The 24,572-nt window shown below is 32.7% G+C and overlaps 1 protein-coding gene across 1 annotated transcript in view; it reads right to left on the bottom strand.

Annotated features, from left to right (window-relative positions):
* The window catches only part of LOC126741140 (titin-like), a 177,162-nt gene that overhangs the window by 117,196 nt on the left and 35,394 nt on the right, over positions 1 to 24,572 (bottom strand). Inside the window, exons 6-8 of the mRNA XM_050447482.1 lie at positions 15,561 to 15,830; positions 15,288 to 15,506; positions 285 to 397 (exon numbers count right to left, since the gene is read on the bottom strand). Coding sequence (XP_050303439.1) covers positions 285 to 397; positions 15,288 to 15,506; positions 15,561 to 15,830 — 602 coding nt within the window. The remainder of the gene's footprint in view (positions 1 to 284; positions 398 to 15,287; positions 15,507 to 15,560; positions 15,831 to 24,572) is intronic.

The raw sequence follows: 24,572 nt of genomic DNA, 5'->3' as shown, positions 1-24,572 counted from the left end.
CTGAATAATAGTGCGCAAATATTATAGAGAGCAGATTTATCGATAGAGACTAAAGAAAAACAAAAATAGTAATCCAGTATGTCTACAAATAGAAATTTGCTAGTAGTACGTAGTACCATCGATTTTTGTCACTCATTATTTTTCCATGACTGTCCAGACACTAAAGTTATATGCATATAATGGCTTGAGTGCGAACTCAAATAATATTTCCACTTTTAGTTCTAATCAATAAACCTGGTCCCTGTTCTTTTAATATTATGCTTTTTGATGGGTTTTCCAATTACCTGTTCGTCCATAACTTTCTTAAATCCGGCCTCGAAGTCATCAAAGGAAGTGACAAACTTTTTCTTGGAGGTACTACCCATTTTTGTTGACTCTCCACCTTTTGAGGGAGTACCTAAATGGTAACATTATGTAGAAGTCTTAATACATTAAGGAAAAACATAATGCTTCATGTTGTTAGGTTTTTGGTTTGAAGCATGCCTTTGAAAGTCTTCATGTTTTAATTAAAATATTTAGCTCAAAAATCAAACATTTTTAAAGGTAATAATTATTTTAATGGTAATAATCCAGATTGTTTGATATTCAAAAACTTCTGTTTCACCTAATGGAACGTAACATACACTTGCATTATTGGGCAAAGCTCAAATTTCTTATAAACGATAAAAAAAACAAACGATTTTTTCGAAAATAAAAGATTTTATAATTTTTTTGACATTAGTAGCAAAAAACGAATGTAAACTATTGTCCAATGTGGATTGAGATTAGCTTAAATAAACCCCGAAACTTTTTTTTACTAGCAACATAATATTTCGCAGTCGAGTCTCGCATCTTCAGGCATCAAGCACCTAATGGAAGAAATCACTTTCTCATTCAAATCAAAATATGGTTTTTGAATTTCATCATCTGAAATTTATCAACGGCTTCTCCAAACGTGGAAAACATTGGTCACGCAATTTGTTCTCATAAACGGAAATGAAAAATCTCAAAAACGGAAAAAGCAGTCGTTTTATTTTATTTAAGTACAATGCTCTCTTACAGATAGACTAAACAATCCAATAACAGGAAAGCACAAAATATCTTAGTGAATTTAAATACAAATAATTGCTTGGCCAATTGTTACACTTTCACTAGGCCTAATAAATAAATATACCACAAAATAAACCTAACTTATTTATTAATATCTCTACAATAAAAAAGTATTTAAAAAAGCCAACATAAAAATAGTAGAATCCCTTAAGTGGGGGCTCCCTTATATGAGGCCTGGTAAAACTGGTAAAAAATAAGTCATTAAAATTAATTTCTTCAAAATAATTAAAACTACTGGTGTATCTGAACAAAGGCCAGTTAGACAAATGGTTTGATGAATATCTCGAGATGTTAAAGATTGATATATTACACAAAAAAAATAAGGATTAACGGTAATATTTAAAAATTTGGATTGTTTATTAAAAACGATCTCGCAGGTTAAGACAGTATTAAATGATTGAAAAAACTCTGTTTCCTCTTCCTCTGCATGACTCCGTACCAACAGCATATCAATTAAGACGGGAGTTCCCCAAGGAGCCATTCTGTCTCCTCTTTTATTTATCATTTACATCATCGACATAATAACAACTCCGTCTTTTTGTAGCACGCAGGCATATGCTGATGATACGCAAATCTACTTTTCTTTTAATCAGGAAAATATACAGCAGACGGCGCAAAAGATAAACGCGGATCTTAACAAAAATCAATTTACTCTCTTTTCAGCATAATTTTAAATTAAATAGTGAAAAAACGAAATTATTGTTTTAAAAATAAAGCTAAGAAAGAGTTTGTGAAAAACACTTTAAATTTAAATATTAATGGCTCAAGTTTGTCTTTTGTGCCTACTGCAAAAGATCTGGGCGTATAAACTGACGAGGATCTTAGGTTTCATGAACACGTACAAAATATTATTAGAAAGGGATTTTGTACCCTTAAATTAATATATAATAATAGGCACATTTTTAAAATTTTCTTTAAAAAAAAATGCTATATGATAGTCTTGTTCTATCTCACTTTAGCTATTGCGATTTTTTTTTACGTTCCCTGCTTAACCGCTATTGAGAAATATAAAATACTAAGGGTACAAAATGCATGCTGCAGGTTATTTATGAAATTCGCAAATATGACCATGTTTCACACTTAATATCTGAAAGTAACTGGTTAAATATGGAAAATCGTTGCAGGGCATCATCTATCAAATCTTGTTCATAAGTTGCTTAATGCCCCTCAATCCTCAAAAACTAAAATCTAAATTTTTACCTAGGACAGCAATACATATTAGAAATGTAAAATACCGGCATCGCTATACTATACCACGACATAAAACTGCTATGTTTGAAAGATCATTTATATATCTTTGATGTTAGGTACACAGGTCTTAAGTCATTTTTTGCTCGTTCTGGTGATATTAGAGACTTAAGTCGTACCGTTTTTATTTAGGCCCCATAAATTGGTACAAAAGATTTAAGTAAAAAAACATTTCTGGTCGGGTAATAGAGTCTTAAGTTTACATAAGACCTTCGTACCAAAACATCGTAAAAGGAAAGTAGTGTCATAATGACTTAAGTCAATTTAAGTCCTTTATATCAAAACGTTATTTTTAAATTTAAAATTGCATTGCTGACTTAAGACTTTCGTATCAATTTATCATTATTATGTATGTGGAATTTACACGTGGTTAGAAGTTTATGTGTAGTCGTTGTTTGTTTATCGTAGAAAATCGTTAAGTTAACATGAGTGCAAGAAGTAAACTTATTTTGCAATTGGCAAGAAAATGTGAGGAAACAGGTAAATATCATTGTTATAATTTTTAAAATTGTCTTATGTTTATTATTAGTAAAGTATTTTAATACGACATAACATAACCTCATTATAAATTTACAAAAATATAAATTATTAATTCCAGTTATTTCACACTCCCATACACCGGATAATGATCACGAAGAAATGCCTAATACTGATCACCCAAGTTACAAAATTTTAATGCCTTCTCCAACTGTTAATTCGGATTTTTCAAATATTTTGAACTTTGATGAGAATTTTTTGGTGTGAATGTGAATGCTTTTAAAACGGTATAGTAAAAGAACCATTTTTGCTTGTAATTTTATCGTGTATGTTACTGACTAATTTTGCATTTCTAGTTATCGGCGATACAATAAATAAAAGTTTAGCTGTGTCGTTAACAGAAGATCAGATCCCAGATATAGGGTCTGTCACATCATCGCCAGACCCTTCACTGACGGCAGATTTGACAGCTATCTTAAATTCAGATGACAGTTATGCAGATAAAGACTATTTACCTGGACAATCTGAAAGTGAAAGCAGGGACGACAACATTGATTTATTGTCCATTCAGAGAAAAATAAGTCGTTCAAAGGCTAATATTTCCTCTACTAATATTCAAAGTAGTATGTTAAGTTTTCAGATCGTTAATTTTTTAAATTTTAGAATCACAAGAAAAATTGAACATAACTGATCAAGCTGGACCTAGTGCTTCTTCACCAATAATTGGAGCAGAAAAGGCAAAAGTTCATATAGATAAACCATTAAAAAAGTGGTCCCGAGTTGTAAGAAAAGAGAGAACTGAAAAAATTCATTCTGGACAAAGTTACGTGAATATAAGCGGTAAAATGGTAAATGCAAGACATATAAAGCCTTTAAAAGATTGTAGAAAAAAATGCTCACCAACACTAAATGAAGACGTTCGAAAAAAAATTTTTGATGAATATAACATTTATTGCAAATCTAATTAATTCCAAAGATACCCAAGTAAGTCGTAAAAGAAAACGCGACTCTTCAAAAAACAGAGAAGTAACTTACGAATATTTTTTTGAAATAAATGGAAAAAGAATATCTGTATGCAAAGATTGTTTTTGTAAGACTTTGGATGAAAAGGAAAAGTTTATAAAAGTGGTTTTAAAAAACAAAATGCAAAGCACTTCTGGCATTACTGTTGAAGATCAAAGAGGTATAACACCTTCCGTAAATAAAAAATCTGAAAGGAATTAAATGAAGTGCGTACACATATTAAATCGTTCCCTTCTCACGAGAGTCATTATACAAGACGTACAAATGATAAAAGGTACCTACCATCGCACCTAAATCTGCGAATTATGTACGATCTGTACCGGGTGTACAACTAAGAGAGGTCGCCGGCTATATCTGAGTAACTAATCATCGCACAGCGTAGGGAAAACAATATTTCTTATAAAAGCGGCAAGGAGAAATTGCTAGAAATTATTTACAAGTTCGTACGATGACCGCTAGGGGGCGTAATATTGGCAACATTGAAATAGAAAAAATTGGTTTTATTCAAAATATTTAAAGTGAATCCTAGAGAAGAATTATGCCATTTTAAAGTATGATAAATTCTAAACATTTTTTATTTTAAACTTTTTTTTTTAATCTGTCAAATAATAGGTGGGGGAAGGGTTGAATATTTATATCTAAAATTCTTGATAACTTTTGATTGGCCTAACGAATTTTAACGAGCTTACTTTTGTTTTAAAGAATAATTATTAGGCTTTTATGTGGTATAATTGCTTAGCCGTTTTAGTTGTTTTGTTGAGCGCTAGAGGCCGGTTTGTTTTAATTTGGATTTTTTCAGGGATTTTCTGGGAAATATTAAATACGATGTAATTTTTTTCGTTAAGGCTAAAAGAGCATGAAAAAACATAAAAACTGGCGTAAACCGCAACTTGATATCTTATTTTATTCCGAAATTAGAAATTAAAATATTTTTGAACAATGAAATCCGTCGCCGCGCTGTTATTATTGAGTCACGGGTTAGTAGTAAGCTTTGGAAACAAATGAATTTGATGAATATTTTCGGGGCCATGATAAAATGTTTATGATCGATGTCAAATATAACGTTGAAGACAGTTTTGAAATCATTTAAGTTTTTAAAAATGCCAAACGCAATTCCAAAGGACATAGCTTTTGATATGCAAGCAGTGTATTTTGAGTTAATGCAAAATGCACGCATTGCAGCCCGTATATATGCTTAAAGATATCCTGACAGAAGACACTATAATCATAGAGTCTCTACCGGTTTAGCTACCAGGCTAGGAAATACTAGAAGTATTCGCGACAATATTCATCGAAGATGAAGGCAAGAGCGCATAGAGGCAAACGTTATAAATGTTTTGGCATATATTGAAATAAACCCTCACATAAGCATCCTAAATATTTCTAGGGAATTGGGAATATCCCACGGTCCAATAGAAAATATTTTGAAAGAGGACAGGTACCTATTTTTATTTGTTACAACACTAATAAGAATCCTAATATCTTATATTTATTGTTTTTTACTTAGACTTCATCCATATCACGTGGTAATGCACCAGACGCTTCTCGAAAAAGACTTTGATAACAGACTTAATTTCTGTCATTGGCTGTTGAACATAGTTGGAGAAGATACCCGATTTATCTCGAAGATAATATGGACGGACGAGGCATCATTTAGCAGTGATGGTGGTGTAAACCTGCATAATCTGCATTATTGGGCAGAAGAAAATCCCCGTTGGATCCCCGAGACTCAACACTAAGGCAGATGGACTGTAAATGTGTGGTGCGGCATTATTGGCGGAAAAAAATATTGGTCCTTTCTTTTTCAATCCAACACTTTCTGGTAATGTGTATTTAAATTTTTTGTAAAATGATCTCCCGGGGTTACTGGAAGATGTTGATTTGGAAACAAGAGGGCAAATAATTTTCCAACATGATGGGTGCCCTGCACATTTTGCAGTTCGTCAATACTTAACCAGGCAGTATCGTTTGTGGGTAGGAAGAGGAAGTATATTTCCTTGGCGTGCTCGATCCCCAGATCTGACTGTCCTAGATTTTTATCTGTGAGGAAGGATTAAAGATTTAGTTTTTGCCACCCCACCCACAACACAGAACGACATGCAGGACCGAATACGCAATGCAATAAATTATTTACCCACAGCAGAAATCCGGACAGCGGTTCTGTCAACGACACAACGACTTGGACTATGTATTGAAAATGAAGGAAAACAGTTTGAGCATCTAAGACACCATTAAAAATATAAAACAATTTATTTATTACAAAAATTTGAGTTCTGGAGTTTTATTTTTATTGTTCAAAAACATTTTAATTAATAATTTCGGAATAAAATATGATATCGAGTCATAACACAAACCGCCCTCTAGCGCTGAACAAAACAACTAAGTCGGCTAAGTAATTATACCACATAAAAGCCTGATAATTACCCTTGAAAACAAAAGCAAGCTCGTTAAAATTGGTTACGCCAATCAAAAGTTATCAACAATTTTAGATATAAATATTCAACCCTTCACCCACCCATTATTTGACAGATTAAAAAAAAAAGTTTAAAATAAAAAATGTTTAGAATTTATCATACTTCAAAATGACATCATTTTTCTCTAGGATTCACTTTAAATATTTTCAATAAAACCAATTTTTTCTATTTCAATGTTGTATTACGCCCCCTAGCGGTCATCGTACGAACTTGTAAATAATTTCCAACGATTTCTCTATGCCGCTTTTATAAGAAATATTTTTTTCGCTACGCTGTGGGATGACTAGTTACTGAGATATGGCCGGCGACCTCTCTTAGTTGTACACCCGGTACAAAGAAGGAAGTCAAAATCCCGTGGGAAGAACGATATATGAAAAAGAATTTCACAAATTAAAACTATTGTTTAAAAAGCCATATGTTGATACCTGCTATAAATGCGACACTCTTAGTATGCAAATACAGGTTGCTTCTAAATCAGGAAATAAAGAAGATGAAATTCGTTTACAAAAGGAACTGGAATTGGTAGAAACGGTAGTAACGGAGGTAAAACGGAAGCTAAAATAAATCACTATAAAAAATGCTTTAGTTTTGATCTCCAGCAGTGCCTTCCAACACCCTTTATAACTTCTTCAGTAGCATTCTATATACGTCAGCTCTAGACGTATAATTTAACAGTGCATGATAGCAATGGAGAATCGACGCATTACATGTGGTATGAAGCATTGGCTGCTCGGGGAGGTAATGAAATTGCTTCCTGCTTGTACACTCACATTGAAAATTTGCCCAATGATGTAAATAATATAACTTTTTACTCTGAGACATGTGGTAGAAGACAAAATCGAAACAGTTATGTCGCTGCTATGTTTATAAAAGCTCAAGGTGAAAATCCCAATTTAACGATAAACCACAAGTTCTTAATATCTGGGCATACACATATGGAATGTGATGATTGATCATGTCATGATTGATCATTCCATGATAGAAAAGCGAAAAAAGAAAATGGAAGTTCCAGTATATCATCCACACGATTGGTACCAGTTGGTGAGAACAAAGAAAAAGACAATTTAAAGTCCATGAAATGGAGCAAAATGAATTCTTAAATTTTTCCGGGTTATTAAAATCAGTAATGGTCAACAGAAAGAAAAATATATTAGGCGAACAGTTTTATTGGCATAATGTGCAATGGCTACAATATAATAATGGCGGTATGGTACGTTACAGAAGTTCTATATCTAAACTAAAGATTTTAAAATTATAAGCTTTCTGAGACGGGGCAAAAGTCAAAACCTAAAAGATTTGGTAGTTAAGGAACTGTATACTACAGGGTTACTTCCAATATCAAAGGAGAAAAAGAAAGACTTGTGTTCGCTTCTTTCTTTTGTGCCACCAGTGTTTCACCAATTTTATCAAAATTTACCTACCGATACTAAAGTTATTGATAATGACCCAGATCTAGTGGATGAAGCAGTAGAACAAGAAGAAAATTAAATACTTACTTAGGCTAAATAAATCAATTAGTTTCTAAGGGAAAAGAAGTTAGTTTGTGTTTTATAAAACATATATTTTGATATTATTTGCCTTATTAAAAGTTACTCCATTCTGACATAAGTCCTTTATTAAAAATCAGTAAGCTAAAAAAAAACTTTTTTTTTTGTTCATAAAGACTGAAGTCATTCAAATTTTGGAAAATACACTTTTGTAGATAATGAATAGTATTTGATCGAAAAAAGAATTAAATTCTCTGACTAACATCAAAAACTTCAGGCTTTAAATTAATAATCGGATTTACAGCAATTTTTTAAATTTTCAAATTTGTTTTCTGAAAAACTATATTTTTTGACTTTATATGTTAATATATTATTAACATATAAAGTATTAGTCTATATGTTTATAGACTAATTATATAAGCCCTTATTATATAAGCCCCTATTACCTAACATCAAAGATATAACGCTATGAACATATAGAATTAATTAGCGGATAATTTTAAAACTTTAAATATCAACAAATTTAAATTTAAGTCGCGTTCAGTTCATTAAATTCATTCAAAATTTAGTTCGCGTAAATTTCAGTTTTTTATGGACATAAAAACAAATGGACAATAAACTTGCTGGGTCATGGTGGAGGGCCTGTTGGAGATTTCGACCTGTTAATTAAATTCATTTAATATCGTTGGTCAGTTTAATCTTTCTTTTCTTTATTATCTTAGAACAGCAATATATAGCCAAGATTTGGCAAAATGGTAGGTATCTTATTAGAGTATATATTATGGTTGAGGTTAAGTTATGGCTGATGCAGCACATTTGAGTAATATTGAAAAAGCTTGTACAAATACTGCAAGAAAAAAGTGGTAGATGCATTTGAATGTGAAAAGTGCACCTCTAGTTACCATCATAGCTGTAGTGCTCGTGTGGGTATCAGTTATGAGGGAGGAAAATTCATTTGTTGTGAAAGTGTGGCCAAAGTGAGGTTAACGTACGTAAACAACCGAAATAGTGATAATTTGTTAGCAATGCATGAGACTATATATATGAGACTATATATTAGAAAGGTGATTGATGAATCACTTAAGCAGTTTCTGGGAGTATTTGAGAAAAAAATGGATAAAAACTTTGGTGACCTCGAAAGGTCGGTACAGTTTCCGAGGCATATGAGGAGCAAAAAACTAAGCTCGAGCAACTTGAATGAAGGAAGTTTCACACCTTCATACTGAAAATGAAAAAGAATCAGACCTTTAGGTCTGAAAGTGAAGAATCTAGAAGCTAGGCTGGATGATATGGAACTGAAGGAGAGGGCTTCAACATCATTAACATCATTATTGATGGGGTATCCAAGCAGTCTAAAATGGATACTAGAAGAATTGTGGGCAACATTACGGATGCAATGGAGCTAGGATCTGCCAAAAAGGAAATTGTCGAGCGTTCCAGATTGGGTAAGAGTAAGGATGGGCCTATCTTGGTAAGATATGGTAAAGTAACCATTAAGAGGGAAACGGTGAAGAGGATTAAACAACTAAAGGGTCTAACGATAAATAAATATGGATTTGTATAAGGCAGCATATTGTATTAACGGTTCTATATACTTAAAAAAATCTGAAAATTCTACTCCGATGCGAATAAGACATGTGAGTAATATTCCTACTTAATTTAGTTTTAAAGTAAGATAATTTAGGTATTTATTATACACGTTTGGCGAGTTGAATCTTACGGATTGAGTTTTAATGTATTAGACCTAATAGATAGAGAGTAGATAGAGAACGACTGCATCGGTAACCTCCCACCGATAGCGACGCCGATTCTCCGTACCGCTCGCAATGTGAATTTAATATCGGCTTGCTGCAGTGATGTTTAGCAAGCGCTTGACGGGTAGAGGGTGAAGGTTAATGGGTAGAGAGTAATATACCTTATGCGCACTAATTCGATGAAAAATTATTTGATTAGATTGGTAATATTATTACAATGACCAATTTAATCAAGTTCAGTCGTAAATTGTGGCTCCCGTGAGTGACTTTAAAATCATGCCCCTTGATTTTGAATTTTCTCTTAATTCGTCTGCTGGGTCTCATATAGCTTTGCGTTTAAAAACAGCCGCAATTAATTTTTCCTCTATTTTGCGACCAAACACTACCTCGCGCCTGGTTAAAAATATCCATCATGACTGATACTCAAGTGGCTTGCTTGGCGAGTTGCTACGCTGCTTAAGTTGGTGGGGGCTCGCAGTGCGGCTGTTCTGGTTTAAATCGCTTGTCGGAAACATACCTCGCGGGTTACTTGGAGGGTTGCTTAGTGCCTGGCTACCCACTACCCTCCAGGTAACTGGCTTGCACTGCGGCATCAGGTTTAGAGATGGGTAGGTTAGCCTCGAATCAAGTATTGGAATTTAACGCGCACACGAAAGATAAAAATTTCTGTTGTTTTTTAACGTGCTCATAATCGCAAGTCAAAAAAACAACTTTAATATTCTCAAATCTTAAAAACCTTTGGTGAAAAACTAAATACAATATTCTGATAAAATGAAAAATAACTCTTAAACAAAATAATAATTCTAATTAAATAGATTATTTAATAAGGTGTTCAAGTACATCTCCTTGTTGCGCTTCACAGTATCCCAACCTGTCGTAAAATTCTCTACGTACACTGTGTCCCATTTTGGATGAGACTGCAGGGTATCTCTGTCATTTTTTAAGATAGAGCTTTGCGGTTTTCGCGACCCTGTATCACTTTTTTGTAAAACTTTTAAAGCCACAAACAGAAATGTTCTAACTACTTTTGTTCCTGAAATACAGGGTGAAAACGAAAATGTTCACTTTTGGAGATGTTATTATTTCTCAGGCCCTGTATAAGATAGAATAAAAATGAAAACTGCTTATAATAGATATTTTTACATAAAAGTCAGTGGCGTATTTAATTTTTTTTTCTAATGCACTGTTTTTTATTATTGGACACAAACTTGGTATTTTTTAAATGGAACACCCTGTATATTTTAACGTCAAATTTTTGCATTTTTTTTTCTGAATACATTGATTTATCACAACCTATTCTTTAGTAAATTTTAGCTTCAAAAATCAGAAAAATCCATATTTATTTTTGTTTTTAATAGTAGGCCATGAATTCTTACACACATGCATTTAATTATTACTTTTTTAAAACGCCATGTGATTTAAACCTGTTTATTTAACTATATTTTAAACATTAACTTAAAATATTAATATAAACATAAAAATGTTAAAAACAAAAAAAATATATCGGACCAGGTTTAACAATAAAAACTAATTAGTAATTACAAGAATCAAATTAGAAAATTAATTACAAAAACCAAAAAAAAACAACAAACATAAATTTAATAAAACTGTTCAAACTGCTGTCCATTTTGTCTTATACAAAAATCACATACAGTCTGTATTCGTCTTAAGGCATTTAAAATTATAAAGGATTGCCTTTGTAAGCTTATGAATGCTTCTTCAGTTGTCGCTCGGAGTTCATTTATATTATTATGCCGATTTGCATAAATTTTATTTTTTAAGTACGACCATACAAAAAAGTCCAAAACACTTAAGTCCGGTGACTTCGGGGGCCATCTGATTGGCCCGTGTGTGCCAATCCAACGTCTATCAAAATGGGCACTTAAATATTCTCTAACTACCCTTGAATTATGAGCGGGCGCTCCATCTTGCTGGAAATATATTTGATGTCGCTGGGCTAAAGGTATTTCCTCCAGCAACTCTGGCAAATTATTTTGCAATATATTTAGATATCGTTGGGCAGTTAAGCTACCCTCAAAAATTGTATATACAATTTTAGTGCCCAATACAAAACAGGAAACACTAAAACCAAATCGGCCTTGTTGCTGTCGTTCAAAAGTAATATGTTGGTTTTCTTGATACCAATGTCTGGTATTTTGCCTATTAAATATGCCACTACTGCTTATATGGGATTCGTCAGACCATATTACCTTTTTTACAAAATCCGGGTCTTCATTAGTTTTGGTTAAAAACCAATTAGAAAATTCCAGTCGTTTAAACGGATCGTCAGGATGCAATTCTTGAATAATATTTATCTTATACGGTTTAAATTTATGCGTTTTTAAAATTTTTTGCACTTTTGTTTTGGAAACTCCTATCTCTTCCTCTATCTTTCTACAGGAAATTTGGGGTCTTGCTTCCACACACGCTAAAACATTAATTTCGCCAGCTTCATTTCTATCAACATGGGGTTGCCTAGGTTTTGAATAGCAGCCATAATTTAAAAGATTAGATTTTAACCGGAATACCGTAGCCCGAGATGGCTGACATCTTTCTGGAAACCTAATAAGATCTTTTTTATTTTTTGAATTTTGTAACAAAATAAAATAAGCTAGAGCTTTACCTATTTAAATATTATTGCTGCGCCGCTTCGACATTTTCGTTAGAAAGGTTTAAACATTTTATAATATCATACTTTTCAAAATTTTGGAATTCCATATTTTCACCGTCAGCCATCATTATTGATATGTATTGAGTCTGTTTGTGACTTAGTTTCCATGAATGCAATAAACAAAAATTTTTTTATGCATGTGTCAAAGAATTCATGGCCTACTATTAAAAACAAAAATAAATATGCATTTTTCTGATTTTTGAAGCTAAAATTTACTAAAGATTAGGTTGTGATACATCAATGTATTCAGAAAAAAATGCAAAAATTTGACGTTAAAATATACAGGGTGTTCCATTTAAAAAATACCAAGTTTGTGCCCAATCTTAAAAACAGTGCACTGAGAAAAAAAATTAAATACGCCACTGACTTTTATGTAAAAATATCTATTATAAGCAGTTTTCATTTTTATTCTATCTTATACAGGGCCTGAGAAATAATAACATCTCCAAAAGTGAACATTTTCGTTTTCGCCCTGTATCTCAGGAACAAAAGTAGTTAGAATATTTCTGTTTGTGGCTTTAAAAGTTTTACAAAAAAGTGATACAGGGTCGCGAAAACCGCAAAGCTCTATCTTAAAAAATGACAGAGATACCCTGCAGTCTCATCCAAAATGGGACACAGTGTACATTGGCTAACATTTCAGGTGTAATGGACCTAGAAATATTAATAATTCTAAGTCGCAATTCGTTCAAATTAACGGCTCTTTCATGTCGGTGTTGGTAAAGAATCTCCGTCAAATAGCCCCATAAGAAGTAGTCGCAAGGCGTCAGATCTGGAGATCGCGGAGGCCATGGTATGGTACCTCTTGTGGAAATAAGCCGTTCAGGAAAAGTGTTTGTTAAATAGTCCTGCACTTGTCTAGCGTTGTGAGCGGGACATCCGTCTTGTTGAAACCAAATTTCCTCAAAATTAACATCCAAGTTTCGTACAGCGGGTAATATTTGATAATATTTTGTTGCAATAAAAGTAAATATCTCTCAGAGTTTAAGGTCCCATCAATAAAAAAAGGCCCTACAATGTGATTGGCTAAAATACCAGTCCAAACATTTACCTTTTGCGGGTATTGAGTTCGTAATGGTACACTCAAATGTAGATTTTCCCGAGACCAATATCTCACGACTGAAGAATTATGTCGACCTAGAAGAGAAAAAGATGACTCATCTGTAAATAAAATATTACTTATGAAGTCGTCATTTTGATCAATTTTTTCTCTTAAGGTTTCACAAAACTCCAAGCGTTTTATTTGTGGAAAAATTTCTTGAGTGTTTTTAATTTCATAGGCTTTGTACTTATTTCTTTTCAAAATATCACGCACTGTACGACTTGGAATATCAATTTCTTCAGAAATTTAGGAGCTAGAACAAGGTTCACTTACTTCCACAAAAGCACACACCTTGACCACCTTTTCAATCCTAGCGTCAGGTGTTCGACGAGGTTCCTGATCGCCACTAGAACATTTTGCACACCGATTTACACATCCCGACTGCTCAAACTTATGCCAGATATTATAAATTGTTTAAGCAGTAGGGACTTGCTGATCAGGATATGCCAATATAAAACGGCCGACAACTTCTTCTGCACTATCCGCATGACAATACCATTTAATGATATTAATCTTTTGATCAACAGTGAAAACCATTTTTATTTTATTACTGTATCCGTCTTCGTACCAAAGGTTGAAATAAATTGTAAACACGATCAGCTAACACGTTCATAGGTATGCGAGGAATTGCAACCGAACTTTAACCGGACTGATAAGTACAACGACGACGCGATAGCCGCCCAGGGTGGAGCCAAGTTTGTTCTCGCTCTACTCCGTCTCCTTCTTACACATTACGCAAAAATCATATTCGAAATTTTTCAATCGCCGAACGTGTATATGGTGTTTAATTTAGTTAATTTACATTGATCTTAATAATATATTGGATGATTACAAGTCTGGTGAATGTATTTATTGTGATAACTTATTAAACATTTAATTTTTTGTTAGGAGTCGGTTAGATATAAATATTTAGATTAGTATAAATTAGTTAGATAAATACACGTCAATATTAGGAGTATATAACATAATTTTGATGAGTTTTCGGTATTTTTTAGAATCTTTACAAAAGGAGTTTGATGTGATAGTCATGTCGGAAACTCATAATATTCATAATAAAGGTGACCTTAATATACCCGCTTATGAGATCTTTTTTAATGAAAGCACTCTGAATAGGTGTGATGGTTATGTCCGGGTATTTTAAATTTATACAGGGTGTCTCAGGTAATAAGATATATTTTTAAATTTTCAATTCGCAATATTTCAGTTTTTTTAAATGAAAATACAGGGTTTTTATATAGTATTTTTAAAAAGAGCAGAAAAAGCTATTCATGGATATATATATATATATATTTCCTATACCAAAATCTAATAGTTTAGAAAATATTTGGAATTTTATTAGAGTGATTTAATTTCAACTCTCTACAATAATAACGCTCTTTGAACCAATTTTGCCAATTTACTATTTCACCGTAGTAGGCTGTAAAATAACAATAGTTAATATCCGCGCTTGTCGCACCCATAGCTACAGAATAATATTTTGACAAATTTACATTGTCAATTTAGTAGTTATTAATATTACTTGCATTAATTAAATTGAAATCTCTCTTAAAAATGTATACAGTGGAGGAAAAAGTAGATATGCTTGAATATTTTTTAACAAATTCAAAAAGTCCAGCTTTGGCGATCAGAAAGTATAGAAGGAAATATCCGTGACGGCAAATTCCGGAAAAGAAGTCATTTGGCAAAATCCATGCAAAATTCATTTATTTCAAACTACATTTCGATGATATACCCGACACCTCCACCAGACAAGCCGCTTTGGAGTTAAATATCGCAGGAAGCGTCATTCAAGATTGTTTAGAAATTAATAATCGTAAATCATTTAACTTTTTACCTGTTAAATATTTAGAAGAAAGAGACTAAGATTGACTAGGAAGTACTAGACTCCGATATAAGTTTAGGTTATGTTTAATTTTTGAGCTAATTATTGCATATTACCTAATATACTCAAAAAATGTTTACCTCCTTTGTCAGGAAATTTTATGGTGCGGGCATCATGAAAATTTTGCTCCGACTTTAAAGTATGTGTAATTTCTTCTAGTAGGGGAACCTCAGTTTCTTCCATAAGTTCTTTAAATGTGTTATTTAAAGAATCATCTATTAATTTGCCGTCGTCCAGTATTACTTCTTCTTCTATAACTTCTTCAGTAGATTTGGCCGAGTCCTTATCATTTTTTTCGTCTGAAATATTACCAACTTGTAATTAAAACTTATTATTACCAAAAAAACTTTTACCTTGCTTCCCTATCTCTTTATCAATGTCTAATTTTTCCTTTTCTAACAATTCCGTAATACTGGCTCTTGGTTTCTCTGGAATCACTCTGGGAATTTTTCTATTTCCAGCCAGCTGTTGTTTGTACGAAAAATTCTCATCTTCTTCTTCCTCGTCAAAATCAAAACAATTTTTAATATCATCCTGAGTAATTTTCCCTTCTGGAGACTTTGATACTGAAGGGGTTTTCGTGGTATCGGCATCAGGTGATTTTGGAGTTGTACTTGACGTATCTGAAATTCAAAAATGTTACATACAAATATTATTTATTAATTTCTAAGTAAAATCCATTGTACCGAGTGACTTAATAAAACTGTTCCTCGGTCATATGTGCGAAACCGTTTGTCGTATGTCAGGACAATTTAGAGTAAAAAAAAAATATGGGTAAGTCGGTCATGAAGAATCGCTGGAAAATAGTGGTAAATAAGTTCTAAAAATGACCACCAGAGGGCGTAACTGCCATCTTGAGTTTTCAAATAAAAATTAATAATAATAATAATAATATCAGTATCAGTTTAGCAGTCATACGTGACGGTCGTGTTTAACCCTGGAATGCTATTGTACGTAATATTCACGTGCGGACAGCACTATTTAGCGTGTCACTACAATTTTATTACCTTCTCCCACGTTAGCGCTCAGTAGTGCTTTGAGCGGTCTATTAGAAGTATGACACGCCTGAACTAGTTCGATCTGTGTATTTATAGTATTGGTTGAAGCCGAATTTCTAAAAGCTTACACGTATTTTTTATGTAGTAATAGTATTAACCGTATTTTATTTAGGGCGTAATTTTGACGTGGTAATAGTGATAAGCAGTATTAGATTACCAAAAAATATCTCAAAAAAGTCTAACAGATGTAAGTGGTTAAGTAGTGATTCTGACGATAGCGTAGCCGATCCTAATTTTGCTCCTGGTAAGAACGACATTGAGGAAACGTTTGAGAATCACTTAAAAAACACCTTTTGTTAGCCAGGTACTTTTCAAATTTCTAAAAGACGTCAAAACTCTAATATTGTTCAAGCTAGGTTGTCTACCCCAAGTACTTCGGTAAGTTTGTTTTTTTAGTTTTTAATATATATACACATATATTGTAATGCCTATTTTAGGATAAGCTAGTAACGCCTGATGAAGTTAGTCACTCTAGACTGCATAGTTATTCCACAGGTTAAAAATTTACTAGGCAAAAATAAAAAGAGAGGAAAAATACCATCCATAAATATTGATCATGTGAGACCAGATTTAACACAAGAGGCTAAGGAATTGCTACAACCAGTTACACACTTTTAGTGATTTTTCCTTGATACACTTTTAAACAAAGTCTTATTTTACACAAATCAGGAAATTATAAGACAAAATAAAAATTATAAAGTGGCATCACAAACTGTATCTGAAACAAATCTGGTGGAACTTAAATCGCTTTTGAGTCCATACATACTTTCTGCTGCTTTAAAAGACAACCACTTATCAACAAAAGTTTGCTTTAATAAAACTTTTTCAAGCAAGGGACGCTTTGAATTTCTGACTGCGTAAAAGAAGTTACAAACGAGGCACGTACAATTAGTAGGGTTTAGAGGAAAATGTCCTTTCAGGATGTACATTTCAAATAAACTGTCAAAGTATGGTCTAAAAATTGTAATGCTTTGTGATGAGGCGACGAAATATTTAATCAACGCCTCACCATATCTGGGTAAATCAATAAATACATATGGTAAACCATTAGATGATTTTTTTTGGAAGTTGGAACTACAATTTTTGTATATAGTCACAAAAGTACTTTAGTTTCATATAAAGCAAAGCAAAATAAAACAGTAAATCTTATTTCCAGAATGCACACCACTATTGGAAAAATTAAACCTGATTTAAAAAAGCCATATATTATAGAAACTTACAACTCAACTAAAGTGCCAAAATATGTTATACTAACCGTAAAACTAGACGATGACCTTTGAGTTTTTGTTTTTATAACATGATTAACATGGCATGTATTAACTCGTATGTAATATATTTTCAGAATATTATTTGGCAAGGGGGAAAAACCATTATGTAGACAAACTTATATATGACTGAACAAGAAAAATATATAGAACCTATTACAGAGGATAACCAAAGAGAAAAAATTGTTTAAGTTGTCCTTCAGCTAAGAGACCTATGACAGTTATCTACTGTCCCAAATGCAAAAAACCGATTTGTGAGGAGCTTTAAATTAAAATATGTCAGTAATGTTTTTAGTTTTTTTCTACCTTTTTTATCCACGTTTATAAATTTTATGTTCAATATATATTTATAAAAACAGTATTTTTTCAAGTCTTTTATTTTCTGCTAGGTAATCCTTTTAAGAGTTTAATGTTTCAAGTATTTTAATATATACGTAAATTTTACGTAGCAATAGTATTAGCAGCCCATGAATTAACGATAGTATTCCAGGGTTAAGTTCGTAGGAGGCTACACCGGTACTCAATTTTATTTGTTTTGTTTTGATTTTTTTACAACCACATCGACGTGCTATATTTCCGTACAAGTGTTCCTAATTAAAAGGTCAATATTTTTTTGTTTTATAAATATTTCCTGTTTTAACTAACTAGACTTGTTTTGCTGGCATTGACCTTAACTTGAAACCATAGAACTTCAACCTTAGGACGTGCTAGTGTGTTTGTTTTACGCGTGTTCCTGGTGACGCTCAGGCTCAAGTTCCTGTTTGGCTAGCAATTCCTGTCTAACTGTATTTATATATTCCTTAATTTATTAAAATGAATCGTAATTTCAAATGCTGTCAAAAGAAGGAGTTTTCAAATTATTGCTGCATCTTTTGTATGTCTATATTCCACCCAAGTTGTTTGGATAGAAATTCTGATGCCATAAAAATGGGAGGCTACAAAATTTTATGCTCAGAAAAATGTCAAATAAATTTTAATGAAAACGAGAATGAAAAGAAGTCTTACGAGCAGAAGATTCATGAATTGTTGATTGAACTAAAAGAAGAGGATAAGCATACGGAAAGAATGAGAAGAAACAATTTGGTGTTTGAAGATGAAGAGTCAGAGGCCGAAAAGAAGTTTTCCTCCTCCCTAGATAATCTACACAAACTTAATGATGAACTTAAAATTGAATTAACAAATTTAAAATTAAAAGTATGTGAAGAGGAAAAAATAAATTTCAATATAGAAATCATTGAGTTAAATATCTTAAATAAAAATTTAATTGTAACAATAAAAACATTAGAAAATGAATCTGCAACCAATAAGACGCAAATAAATATGTTACAAATGGAAGTTAATGATTTAACTAAGATGAATAAGAATATGATCCAGTCTATAAAGGTGTTGGAAGTTGAAAAAGATACTTGCTATTCCGATATTTGTGCATTAAAGGAACAGCAAAACTTATCTAAATTTGTTAATATAAATTCTCCAACACAGTTACCATGTAGGCCAAATTCACCCGTTGATAATCGACCTAAGCTTCTTTTTGTGGGTGGAAATTGTAGTAGAGTGTTCCTGAAGAAATTGCGTCTGAAGTTTGAAGCTAGCTACAAAGTCCAGTGTTTTCTGAAGCCAGGAAGTACAAACAATGAACTGATTTATATTGCATCATCTATGGTTAAGGAATTTACAGAAAATGATATTTTGATTTTAATGTTAAATGGTATTTGCTCACCATTCAATATTTTAAAAAAATTTATACATTTACACAGCAATAGTTTAGTGATGACGAGCCCTTACATGTATCCAAACCATAATGTAATTTATAATAGCAATAAGGCTCTCTATAGAATATTTCATGCAAATAATATTAATCTAAATAAAATTTTAGAGTCTAATCATGCCAGCAACTTTGGATCAGATTTGGCATCATTACTGTATACCCATATTTTAAAACATTTCAAAAGTAGCATTTCATCAAAAAATGTGTCCACAATAAAACCAAGTAATCAACCTGGACTTCTAGATACTGACTGTGATAGGGATTCTTTTTTATAGATAAATACATGCATGCGAAAAGTTTCAGTAGTTTTATTTTAAATATACAGTCTCTAAGAAATAAAATGGACGAGCTTCATCTTTTACTTGATTCATGTGATTTTTCTGATATTGTATTACTAACTGAGCACTGGTTAAAGCCTAACGAATGTTTCTTAATATCTGATTATATTCCTATATCAATTTTTTGTCGGCAACACTCCATACATGGAGTAACAGCTATTTTAGTTAAACAAACAATTGAAGCTTTTTTCTGTAAAATTAATAAGTATGATAGCTTTCTGTTGGAGAAGGTTTTTGAATTCTCCCTTTGTTTGTAAAGCGATTTAATTTATATGTTCTTTGTGTTTATAGACCACCCACAGGAGATATTGGTATGTTCCTGGACAAACTTGATTCTCTATTATCTCAATTGTCTCTACACTCCATAGTTATATTGGCTGGTGACTTTAATATTAACTTCACTGATGTAAGCTTGCCATCATATCAAACATCCCTTTTAAGTATATTGGAATCTTATGACTTGAAGATGCATGTTCTTTCACCCACACGTATAACATCCTCATCTGCAACTACTATTGATTATTTGTGTACAAATTTAAATGATGTGTCATGTAGAGTACTCCCATCTGGTATTTCTGACCATGAAGCCATTCTCGCTAGGATTCCATGCAACACTGTATTTCCTTCATCTCATTCTATAGGAAGAATTTTTAGCAGAGCAAATTTTAATGCTTTTTCTTCTACTACAGCTTTGGTTAATTGGAATGCAGTTGAAATGGCTCCTGACCCGTTTACTTTGTTATTTCATGTGCTATGAGACAAGATCAATCAGTGTTTTCCTAAAAGGAGGCTTAAAGTGAAAAATAGAAAACCATGGGTCACAGCAGGCCTCAGAACTTCAGCTAAAAACCTCCGTTTTGTGCAAGTTGTGCAAGTTTACACCTAATGCAAACATTATTCTTTATTATCAAAAATATCGTAGTCTATACAAGACGATAAAAGCAGCAAAGGTTAAATATTATAGTGACCGCTTGAATATGTCCCCAAATATGCAGAGAGAATGCTCACAAGAAAGTTTCAGAACCAGAAGTAAGACCAAATAGTTTAAATGATTATTACTGTAATATTCCTCATTTATTGCTCAAGGATATGAATACTAATATTGATCCTTTGCATTATATTCAACAAGTGTCAGTTCAAAATTCTTTTTTCTTTTATCCTGTTAGCCTTACTGACGTTAGAGATGCAATTAAAAACTTAAAAAACCATAAATCAGCTGGAGGTGATGGGATATCATCAAAATTACTACTCCTTTTGTCTGACTCAGCATTGAATGCCTTAGCTTCTGCCATAAACAATTCCTTTCATAATGGCATCTTTCCAGCATGTTTGAAGGAGGCAGTGGTTATCCCTCTTTATAAGGGTGGAGATTTAAGTGAGCCTTGTAATTTCCGTCCAATTTCTATATTATCTACCCTCTCCAAGATAGTTGAAAAACGTGCAAAAATCAGAATTTTTTCTTTTTTGCAACATCATTGCATTTTATCTGCAAATCAGTTTGGATTTCAAACGGGAAAAGGGACTCATGACGCTGTTTTCGGCTTTTTGGAGAGTGTCTATGTGTCCTTAAATTCTGGAGAGTCCGCGGCGGCAGTATTTTGCGATTTATCCAAGGCATTTGATTGTGTAGATCATGGAATACAGCTGTCTAAGCTCAATAATTATGGCTTTAGAGGTGTGGCATTGCAATGGCTGGAATCCTATCTGTCTAATCGTACCCAAAGAGTTACAGTATCTGGATGTTTATCCGATTCCAGATCCCTTAAAACTAAAGTACCTCAGGGTTCAGTGTTAGGACCACTATTATTTTTGCTCTATGTAAATGATTTGGGTTCATTAAAACTGCAGGGCAAAGTGGTTCAGTTTGCTGATGATACCACCATTTTATGGAATCATAGAGATTCTGATAATATTAGAGCCCAGGTTTTTAAGGATCTTAAGATTTTATCGGAGTGGTGTGCTGCAAACAGGCTTGTATTTAATGTGGGCAAAACCTGTATTATGGGATTTAAGTGTGACGTTCAGGGCCTTATGTTTAGTGAAAACTCCCCCTTGCAAAACAAAGAAAGCTGTAAGTTCCTTGGTATTACCATAGATGGTCGCCTTCGCTTCGAAGATCATATCCTAAATCTTGCATCAAAATTATCTTCTGGATGCTTTGCAGTAAGAATGGCGAGGCATGAGCTGGGAGGGGTAGTTGCACGTTCAGTGTACTTTTCTCTTATTGAGTCCCATCTTCATTATGGCTTGCCTTTTTGGGGTTTAAGCAACAAGGGATTATTAAACATAATTTTTGTGATTCAAAAAAAGGCAGTTAGATACCTATGTTCCACTGGGTTAAGAGATTCATGTAAACCTCTCTTTATATCTCAAAAAATCCCTTTTTTCTCAAAAACTCTTTTTTCTCTTTTTATCTTAGAAACAGCCACTCTTATTCATAAATGTCCTAAACCTCCTTCTAACACTGGTCATATGACTCGCCAGGTTAACGATTTTCCCTTACCAATCCCTACATCCTCCCTCACCAAGAACTCACTTATATACCTTAGCAAAAAAATTTACAACCATGTTCCTCTATGTATCAGACAAATTTTAGAAGTTAAGAAATTCAAAAAGAAATTAAAATAACTTTTATTATCCAGGGCATATTATAACCTTGACGATTTTTTTAATGATACCTTTTGACCTGTGCTTTGATATTTTGTTATAATTAACTTTGGTAATGTGTGTAAATTTTATGGTAAAATGTTTTAGATGTTATGTTTGTTTGAAATTTGAAATTTAAAGTGAATTTGGAATTTTTTAGGATGCTTGTACACAAGATTTTGTTTTGTCTTACGTAATATAGCACATTTTCTTTCTTTCTTTCTTTCATATGTACGGAATTTGGAAAAGATAAGGAATGGTGGGTGACCTGTCCTTGTGGAAAATCTTGGCACCCTGAATGTGCCGGGGTGGAAATCACACAGGTGTATATATGTCATTTTTGCCAACCCTAAAGTAGTAATTTTTCAGTGTTTATTTGAGTATATTATATTTAAGATTATTTAGTTTATAAGGTAATTTGTTTTCCAGAATTAATTATTATTTTATACCTATTAAACGTTATAAGCAAACAAAGGCGTTTATACTGTTTTTCTCGTTTTATATTGCACAGTCGATATTACCCAACGCATATGGTTAATATCGACCAGATATGGTAACACTATTTTTTTCAATAAAACTTAAACTTTTTTAAAACATGTTTTGCTACTTATGCATTATTTTCCTATTCCCAAAACTAATATTTTTTTGAAAAAATTAGGACCCAATACCTAATATATTATTAATAGAAATTATTTTTTCTTAAGTGGCTGATACTCCCCCTACCTTATTAAAGACATACTGAGGACATGATCCCCAAAAACGAATACCATACGAAGATGGGATTCAATTAAAGAAAAATATGAAGCTCTAGCCACTGAGCTGTTTTAATTATTCACAATGACACGAAGAGTCAGAAAAAATTTTATTACATAATGTGCTTATATGATGTTCAAATTTTAACCCAGAATCAATATACAACCCAAGAAATTTGCTCACATTAGCACACAATACTATATTATTACTTAAAAAGACATGATTAAATACACATTTGAATTTTAAAATATTTGTTTTAGAAATATTACAGAACAGCTTATTAGCATCACCCCATCTTTTTACCTTACATAAATCCGTCCGAATATTTGCCTCAAGCTGCTCACGATTCTTATTTTTCCACAGAATGGTGGTATCGTCTGCAAAGATGGTAAAACTCGCCATTTATTGAAATATGAGGCAAATCATTAACATAGATTAAGAATAAGAGAGGTCCCAAAACTGATCCTTGAGCTTTGACCCTGAAAGTTAACAGTCTGCACTCTTCCCATCAAATATAAGTAGAACCACTCCAAGACCATTCCCCTAAATCCATAAGCCTCCAATTTACTCAACAGTATACCGTGGCTGACTCAGTAAAAGGCTTTAGACAAGTCACAGAAAACTGCGGCAGCACAATCACCATTGTTTAGTCCAAGATATAACTTTTCCAAAAAATTGAAAATAACATCAGTCGTGCTTAGGGATGCCTGAAAGCCGAACTGCTGTACACTTATAAGGTTGTACATATTTAAAAATGAAACGACCCTATTTTTAATAAGCCTTTCCACAATTTTTGACAAAGTTGGTAGAAGAGATATTGGTCGAAAGCTTGAAGGATTATTTGCATCTCCACCTTTGTATAAAGGGATAACACAGGCTTTTTTTAAACAAAAAGGGAAGGTACCTATTAAAAATGACAAAATTAATAGCTTCGGTCAAAACCTCCAAAGCTGTGTCTGGGAGAGCTAACAGCACTCTCAATGAGATATCATTATGCCCAGAAGAATTTTTATTTTTAATTTGTCCAAATCATTACGGAATTTCTAATGATGGAACCAGAGCAAAAAAGAAAGCATCTGAAACAAGTAATCTCGAAAATCCACATGATCAGTGCAAGCATCATAATTCATGTTATGTCCAATATTGCAGTACAGCTCATTTATCTGACTTATTGAAGCTTATTGAAGTCTGAGATGATGAGTTGGTTTTGCCTCTTAATTTGTTGACTATTCTCCAGGACTCCTTTGATCTATTTTTTCAATTTAAAATACTCTGTTGATACTAATTATATTTGACAGATTTTATGACTTTCCTATAAATGAACGTTTAATTAACAATAATTAACATTTAGATCCTATAGTGGTCATTTTTAGAACTTAAATATATTTCTCGAGATATGACCGTCTTGTTGGGTCACCCGGTAGCGTATTTACCAACCCTAACCCGCTACGGTGCTAACCGATTCCGATTATGGCCGAACGAAAAATTTACAAACCATATACCGACACAGTTCACTCGTACTGCAGGGAGTTAGGAT

The sequence above is a fragment of the Anthonomus grandis genome, chromosome 10 (assembly GCF_022605725.1).
Source record: "Anthonomus grandis grandis chromosome 10, icAntGran1.3, whole genome shotgun sequence".
Taxonomy (NCBI): domain Eukaryota; kingdom Metazoa; phylum Arthropoda; class Insecta; order Coleoptera; family Curculionidae; genus Anthonomus; species Anthonomus grandis.
Note: the sequence above shows the minus strand (reverse complement) of the source record. Positions and strands in the feature narration are given on the sequence as shown.